This window comes from Eurypyga helias, unplaced genomic scaffold (assembly GCF_000690775.1).
Source record: "Eurypyga helias isolate BGI_N326 unplaced genomic scaffold, ASM69077v1 scaffold5249, whole genome shotgun sequence".
Taxonomy (NCBI): domain Eukaryota; kingdom Metazoa; phylum Chordata; class Aves; order Eurypygiformes; family Eurypygidae; genus Eurypyga; species Eurypyga helias.
This window is the reverse complement of record NW_010272725.1, coordinates 139041-148012: the sequence shown is the minus strand read 5'-3', so window position 1 is coordinate 148012 and position 8972 is coordinate 139041. Positions and strand designations below refer to the sequence as shown.

Below are 8972 nucleotides of genomic sequence, written 5' to 3'. Positions count from 1 at the left end.
CCCTGTGCTCAGCACTGATGAGGCTGTACCTGGGATCCTGTGTTTGGTTTTGGACCCCTCACTGCAAGACAGACACTGAGGTCCTGGAGCACGTCCAGAGAAGGGCAACGGAGCTGGGGAAGAGTCTGGAGCACAGTTCCTGTGAGGAGCGGCTGAGGGAGCTGGGGGTGCTCAGCCTGGAGAAGAGGAGGCTCAGGGGAGACCTGATCGCTCTCTGCAGCTCCCTGAAAAGAGGATGCAGAGAGGTGGGGTTTGGTGTCAATGACAAGTGAGAGGACAAGAGAAAATGGCCTCAAGTTGTGCCAGGGGAGGTTCAGATTGGATATTAGGAAAAATTTCTTCACGGAAAGGGTTGTCAGGCATTGGAATGGGCTGCCCTGGGAAGTGATTGAGTCACCATCCCTACAAGTATCTGAAAGATGTGTAGATGTGATACTTAGGGCCATGATTTAGTGTTGGACTTGGCAGTGCTAGGTTATAGTTCGGACTTGATGATGTTAAAGATCTTTTTCAACCTAAATGACTCTTTGATTCTATGATTTTGAATACAAACCAGTTGGGCTCATGGCACTGTATTTACCAGTTTCAGACTATTAGAATAGCAGGGAGCAAGATGTACTTAATAGCTATATAAATCCTCTGACCCTAACAATAGCACTGAGGCAGGAATGTTTATGCCACTGCTACCTACTCATTTGCAGTTTCCTACTGCTTTTGGGGGAATATTATTTTTATTGCTTTATTTCAATTGTTATTAGTGGCACAGTGTTTGTCTGCTTTAGTTAATGTTGTATGACTCTGATCTACTTGTATCAATATATGTGCAGAAATAGTTTATTTTGCCCTTAGGTGTCCTTCACGATGAGATGAGGAAAAGTACATCCAGACAGGCCCACAACATCCCTTTTTTGTAGGATATATGTTGATTGAGGAAAAAGAGAAAGTGCATCAAAATGAGAAGAATGGACCACACCAAGGCAGTAACACTTTGCAAAGATGTTTCTTGTTTCAAATGAATTGTAGAAGGTAACACATGTGGTGAAGATTTTACTTTTCTGATATTTGGGAATTTTCTGAAATGTATTTTTTACTAAAAGCCCAGACTATATCTGTAGTCTCTCTTAACTCTGTAAAAGATTCTGACTAATATGCCTAGTATATTTGATCTTGGAGATTCGTTTTAACACTTTGCAAAGATGTTTCTTGTTTCAAATGAATTGTAGAAGGTAACACATGTGGTGAAGATTTTACTTTTCTGATATTTGGGAATTTTCTGAAATGTATTTTTTACTAAAAGCCCAGACTATATCTGTAGTCTCTCTTAACTCTGTAAAAGATTCTGACTAATATGCCTAGTATATTTGATCTTGGAGATTCGTTTCTTTCCCACCCCCCACCCCGCCTCCCCTCCCACTGTGGCTTTAAATGGTGCCAGGAAGGAGTTTAGAATCTAAACCAGTGCAGTTCAGGATCAAAATCAGTTCAGGAAAAAAAAATCATTATTGCTACAGCAAAAATCACATCCCTTTTACATCGGTTTGGACTGGAGAGGAACTGGTTCAAAGAGGAGAAGATAAAGGAGTATATTTTACTTTTGTTTGTGAGTTGAATACTGAAAAGTGGTCTAACTAGCAAAACCTATGGGTTCTGGGTAATGCCATTTAAATCACAAATTTAACTTTCAGGTACAGATTGTTTGTTTCCTCTTTCAAGTCTTGACCTTTATACACTTTCAGAGGATTCAAAGGAACCATTAAATCCTTACCATATTTAACTTGGCAATATGCACAACATAGAGGAAGGATTTGTCTAACAAACTGTGACAGGCATGGCATATCAGCCATTTTTTTCAATATACACAACATTTCCATAGTCTGTTTTGTGGCAGATATTGGAGTTATATTCTAAATTTAAAATTACAAAAATTGCTACAAGATTCATCTGCATCAAAAGAGTGGAAACCTGTCAGGGCAGATGGAAAGCACAGTCAGCAGGATGTAATACCCAAGTACCTTCATTTCAGGGTCATGACCCTAAGACTGACATGGAGTCCTTGTCCCTTCTCCTTTTCTTCCTGTTTCTGCAAGCCTCCTTCTCAAGATCTGCTATAGAATAGGATGAATACCGTCAATGGCATCATTTTGCTTCCTCACAATCACCGTGGTTCCCTTTTACAATGAATGATCTTATAGAATTCACCCATCAGACTTCTGTATTCTGTTCACAGTGACTGCTAGGGAGGTAAATGAAGGAAAGCAAGGCAGACTCGTGGCTGCCTGCATGCTCTGTGAAGGTTTACCCCAGCCTCTGCCAGCCTGGACTATCTTTCTCCTTGGTAATGGGGGTCTGCGTCAACCCACCTGTGCCCTGTTTCTGCCTGTCTACTACTCACTGCAAAAAGACCTGGCATCACACCAGGGAAAATGTTGATGTACCATGTAGCCCAACAAATCCCCCTGTTTTGCCACAAACCCTGGCCTAGTCAAGAGAAGGGAAGGGAATAATTTTCAGCACTATGAAGTAATTCTTTAGAGGGGAGAAATGACTACACTGGAAATGTTTCCCAACCACGTATCAAACATCAAACAATGAATTATTTTATATGTGGATTTCTTGGCTTTGGACATTTTCCATGCAGTGATTATGGTGTTTGCATTCCATAAAGTCAAATATATTTAAAATATATTTCAGAAAATGAACTTGGTTGGTTTTCAGGTCACAAGAGAAATTTCTTTCCTTTTCTGGGTATTCTCTGTTTAGCAAGAATGCACTTAGTATACAAGGATAAATTATGGTAGCCCATGGGAGTGAGTGCCATATTGTGCAACTCACACAAACACCCATGGGCTTGCAGAGGAGAGCTCTGTTTGTTCAAGAATAAGATCTGGTACTTCTCATAATGGGAGGTCATATTACCTTAAAACGCTTCTGCACCGTACGTCTGCCTGATGAATAACATCTGTTCCCATAACAACAGCCTCTCCAGCAGGAGAAATGGGCTCCATGGCATGATGAAAACAAAACAAGAGTAATCCACAGGCAGTCCTGTACAGAGGGAGAAAGCGGTCCCAATAAGAAACAGGCACCTCACTACAGCCTTCTCTTCTCCAGGCTGAACAAGCCCAACTCTCTCAGACATAGCAGAGGCGCTCCAGCCCTCTAATCATCGTGGCCCTCCTCTGGACTTGCTCCAACAGGTCCATGCCCTTCTTATGCTGAGGGCCCTGGAGCCGGACTCAGCACTCCAGGTGGGGTCTCACAAGAGCAGAATAGAGGGGGAGAATCCCCTCCCTCGACCTGCTGGCCACACTTCTCCTGATACAGCCCAGGATACGGTTGGCTTTCTGGGCTGCCAGCACACACTGCCAGCTCATGTCCAGAATTTCATCTACCAGTACCCCCAAGTCCTTCTCCTCAGGAATGTTCTTCCTCCATTCTCCACCCAGCCTGTCCTTGTGCTTGGGATTGCCCCGACCCCGGTGCAGGACCTTGCACTTGGCCTTACTGAACTTCTTGATGTTGGTACGGGCCCACCTCTCCAGCCTTTCCAGGTCCCTCTGGATGGCATCCCTTCCCTCCAACATGTCAACTGCACTACATCACTTGATAGTATATAATGGTACTACTATTAACAGCTATGATATATCTGTTGAAATCAAATGTTTTTCCAACTCTATACCTTCTCCTCAACACACACAGCAAAACATGTTTCATTTTACAATCATATTGATGCAAACAATGGAAGATTTTACTGGAGTAAGTGATAACAGGTATGTTTCTCCATACTTAAGAAAGCTGTAATTGTCAATGCAATTTGCAGTCCAGAACCACCAGCCCTCTCATGGTAGGAAAGTTTTGGTCAAGGCGATATCATTGGGAAAGGGACTCCTCCGCTTTGCTTCCATTCAAAAGTACACAGCGAAATCCTGTTAATAAAAAGGAAATTAGGTTTTTTCTCTCACCCAGCTCCTTGCACCGGTGATAATAAAATCAAGGGAATTTATACTGAATTACCAATATTTCTACTGGAATGCAGTAAAAAAAATCAGCTGAAAAGACTTAGGAATAAAGTTAGCTGGGAGATGGTAATTTGGTTTCACAACAATTTTTAAGGTTTTAAAATGAATTTTAGTTCTTCAGTGGAATGAAAACAAAACCTCTAAACATTTTGTCAAAATGAAATTGTAGAGAAACACCTGTTTCTTCTCATAAAACACATTTCTTTCAGCTCTGGTCCTCTCTCGCTCTCTTTCTCTCTTGCTTCCTCTCTCACTCTCTGTCACCAGAGGTAGCTGCCGAGCCCTGGATCACAAACTCAGCTGAGTTTTTTTTAAAATCAATACATCTCTGTGAATTATTTTGTCTTTTCATCAAAAATGCATTCTGTTCATAAACAACTTTGCTTGGGAGAAGTTCCTAGCTCGTGCAAAAAACTGGTATCTTGCACATATAACTGGTTAGCCAGCTGCTTGGCTGTGAGGCTTTGGGTGAAAAGCACAGTGAATTGCTGAAATGACAGTCCTGTATATTAAAGATACCTGGGCTATTCTCCTGGACATTTTTTACACAGAGTATAAATTCTGTTATATTCCTCTCAGCCTATTCTCACTATACAAAGCACATAATTAAAGTATTCCTCCTCACAGTTCTCTTCTCTTGAACCTGATTGCAAGGATTTTAGGGATGTACCTGTGAATAGACAGTAGGAAAAAATGTCTGTCTAGTGTTATGTTCTTCTATTTATCCATGTGTTCACTAAAACATTAAATTGGCAAACAAATCTTAGCTGTTTTTAAAAGCAAAGGCAAATACATGTTGTATTTCCTTAAATATAAATTACAAGATTACAAAGTTGCTACAGACAGAAAACCTTTACTGTGGTACAGCATTTTGACTTTTCCAGAGACAGACTCCCTTGTTTATCTAGGAGGTCAGAAGGGTTTTTGCTGTTCTTCTGACATTTTGCTTCATCATCTTTTTTAACCTGAAAGAAAAGATACAGTGATGAGATGACAGTGAAAATGCGTAGTTTTGTTTAAGTGACATGGATTTCATGTATCTGTGCATCACCAGGTTAGTACAGGGGCCAGAGAAGGATTCTTTAATCCCTGATGTATGATGGAGCCAGGCATAACTGATTTTTTTTGTCTTCCTTTGGTAGCACCCTCACGTCTGTCTTAAAGGAGTGATGCCTTATGGGGGGGAAAAAGGGAGAATATTCCAATTAGAAACAGCCTAACTCCTCTGTCACATCTGGCCTTCATGCCTCAATAATCCCTTGTGTACAGCTCATAAATAATGAGTGCTCAGAGACTGGCTGTACAATTCCAGTGCATTCTATTGACTTCCAGGGGATGCACAAAAGGATAGTATATATCCTTAAGGCAAAAGCATGTGCTGTTTTCTTGGTCTTCTATCAAATGTGTATTGCTAGTAGTTTAATTACTATTTATTGAGTACTGCCAGTAGGCTGTACAGGGCACAAAAACACCCCACAAACCCAACCAAAACAAAACCAAAAAAAAGAAAAAAACCCAAAGACAACAACAAGCAGGCAAGCATTAAGAGATAACTTCTTCATGTTAAATAAAACCAAACAACGACCAACCCTTTTTCCAGGTACAGTCAAGAGGATGTAAAAAAAACCTTACTTTAATCTCACTGAAATTAAAAAAAAAAAAAAATTGTACAGGTATGACTAGATAGCCAGATGCTCAACGGAGGTGAGTTACTAATCCTATTGACTTCAACAGACACACCCTTTTTTTCTTTATTGGCAGACTAGTAACTTTAGTTTGATGCAGTACCAAAATCTTTGAAAGTGTTGACAAAAGGTAACTGCAGTGTAAGATAATTAGAGGGAGACAAGACACAAACTTGTTCCATAACCCATTACAGAAGCACACCCAGGTAGAACATGAAGGAAAGATGACAGCATAAGCCACCTTCATGTGATCTGGCTCCTGGTCATCTCAGGTTGTAAGAATGGCAGATCCTTAGGATTGTTTTTTGATGGATTTTGGGGTTTTTGTTGGGTTTTGGGGGTTTTTTTCCAAATTTTTGATAGGGTTTGAAATGAGCAAGTTGAACTATTCTGTTGGTAGGAAAGAAATCAGTATGCAGATGCAGTTCCAAAATTTTCAAGACCTTATTAGTTTTATAACAGGACAAAGAGAAAAATGTATCTGAGAACTTTAAAATCTATATCTGGATTCAAATGTTGTGTCTTTGTCACATATTTAGAGGTATCCTATTAGTATGTTACTCCTAAGGGGATATTATATGTTGCAAATTGTTTCCATTAGCCAAAGCTGACCGATCCTTCTGCACACATCTACTTTTAAACTCTTTCCAAGTAGTTTTTCTGGGATACATTTCCTAAAGGCAGAGGGACTAATTTCATGACTGTATCTGTTTTGTTTTCTTTCCTCTGCAGGCTTAAGTGATAATTGGGTATCTTGTTAGCAGAGCAGACATGAATAACTCAACGTACATAAACTCTTCCACTGAAAATGTGATGGCTCTGGAGAGTCCTTATAAAACTGTTGAGGTGGTCTTCATCGTCCTGGTAGCAGGGTCTCTCAGTCTAGTCACCATAATTGGGAACATCCTGGTCATGGTGTCAATCAAAGTCAACAGGCACCTCCAGACTGTCAACAACTATTTCCTGTTCAGCTTGGCCTGCGCTGACTTGATCATCGGCATCTTTTCTATGAACCTATATACCCTCTACACTGTGATAGGTTACTGGCCCTTAGGGCCTGTGGTGTGTGATCTCTGGCTGGCTCTTGACTATGTGGTCAGCAATGCCTCTGTAATGAATCTCCTCATTATCAGCTTTGACAGATACTTCTGTGTCACCAAGCCTCTGACATATCCTGTGAAGCGGACCACTAAGATGGCAGGCATGATGATCGCAGCTGCGTGGGTGCTGTCCTTCATCCTGTGGGCCCCTGCAATTCTCTTCTGGCAGTTCATTGTGGGAGGAAGGACTGTCCCAGATGGGGATTGTTACATCCAGTTTTTTTCCAATGCTGCCGTCACTTTTGGCACAGCCATTGCAGCCTTCTATTTGCCTGTTATCATCATGACTGTCCTTTACTGGCAAATTTCTCGAGCCAGTAAGAGTCGGATAAAGAAAGGGAAAAAGGAAGCTGCCCAAAACCAAGATACAGTTTCCCCCAGCCTTGTCCAAGGCAAAATAGTGAAACCAAACAATAACAACATGCCAACCAGTGGGGATGGGTTGGGACACAGCAAAATTCAGAATGGAAAAGCCACTGGAGAGACTGTGACGGAGAACTGTGTTCAAGGTGAGGAGAAGGAGAGCTCCAACGACTCCACGTCTGTAAGCGTGGTTGCTTCCAACATGAAAGAGGATGAAGCTGCCAAGGATGCCAGCCAGGTTTCTGCCTCCCAAGACAATCTCAAAGTGGAGAACTCCAAGCTGACATGCATCAGGATAGTCACCAAGTCCCAAAAGGGTGACTGCTGTGCCCCCACCAACACTACTGTGGAGATTGTAGGCACCAATGGGGAGGAGAAACAGAATAGTGTAGCCCGGAAAATTGTCAAGATGACAAAGCAGCCAGCCAAAAAGAAACCACCTCCATCTAGAGAGAAAAAAGTGACAAGGACTATTTTGGCCATTCTTCTGGCCTTCATCATCACCTGGACCCCATACAACGTGATGGTGCTCATCAACAGCTTCTGTGCATCCTGCATCCCCAACACTGTATGGACCATAGGTTATTGGCTGTGTTATATCAACAGCACTATCAACCCTGCTTGTTATGCACTCTGCAATGCTACTTTCAAGAAGACCTTTAAGCACCTTCTTATGTGTCACTACAAGAATATAGGAGCTACAAGGTAAAAATAATAATAGTAAAAATAATAATGGAAAGGGTGAAGTTCAAAATTAAATTAAAAAACAACAACAATGCCATAGCACTTTATGCTCTTCTATGGAATGTGCAATCCAGGATGTTAGTGGAAATACTGACATGAGGCATCAGCTCCATCCCTGAGACCTACACTTAAAAATATTATTTTTAATTATTGAAAATAAATCTTGAGAACATGGGGTGTTTGAGGAATTATTCAAATATCTGGACTGGAGGTACAGTTCCTTGTTTTCTGAAAGTATTCAGCAGAAGGGCTTTAGAGTCTACAATTTTTTGTCATTATGTGTAAAACACTTGTTCTTCCTTTTTTTTTCTTCTGTGTCTGTTTAATATGTCTTCATCTAAAAAAAAAAAAAAAACCAACAATAACTATGTGGAAGAGGCATAGGAGTTTGGAAGATCCTTACATAATCCAAGTGAATCATGGTAGAATGTTTCTATAGTCAAAGTTGTCTAAAGCTTTTTCTGTCACTTATGTAAGAACCTTAATGTTTGGTAAATTATGATGGAAGTTATTTTATGTTGGTTATGACACTACCATTTCCAAAACTGCATCGGTCTGGAAAGCGTAAAAGTGTACTTATGCTCAACACATAACCATTGCCTAACCTGTGTATCGTTCAAAGTCTGCTGCTTGCCCCCTCCTAGGGCCTTTTGTTCCATGTTTCTGTCATAATGCCAGGAGAAAAGTGAAAAAAGGCGATCTTTTCCAGATTGCCAAGACTATTTCAGCATCTATGTAAACCAAAGTTTTTGAGACAATTTTGTTCACTTTGTTTGTCATATAATGTCTACCCATGGATTTGTCTTTTCCCTCCATCAGCCTTTTCTGCCTTTTTGTACCTTACTTGTCCAGGGCATGAGATTGAATATCAAAAGCAAAGGTCTCATCCTTTCAGTCACCATGGTGGCCAAAAAAAGGGCCCTAGCTGGAGAACAGAAACAAAGTTATTACTAGGAAAATGGAGGTTACATCCTTTTAAAGTTGGATGTACAGATGAAGAGGTATGTTGAAGTTCCACAGGCTGAAGAGTTAATATTAGATGACTATCCTCTTGACCAGTC

General features: G+C 40.9%; 1 protein-coding gene across 1 annotated transcript in view; it reads left to right on the top strand.

The window, feature by feature from the left end:
• CHRM2 (cholinergic receptor, muscarinic 2) overlaps positions 1–8037 on the top strand; it is a 14530-nt gene extending 6493 nt beyond the window's left edge. Inside the window, exon 2 of the mRNA XM_010159225.1 lies at positions 6437–8037. Coding sequence (XP_010157527.1) covers positions 6476–7876 — 1401 coding nt within the window. The 5' untranslated portion in view covers positions 6437–6475 and the 3' untranslated portion in view covers positions 7877–8037. The remainder of the gene's footprint in view (positions 1–6436) is intronic.
• The last annotated feature ends 935 nt before the right edge of the window (positions 8038–8972 follow it).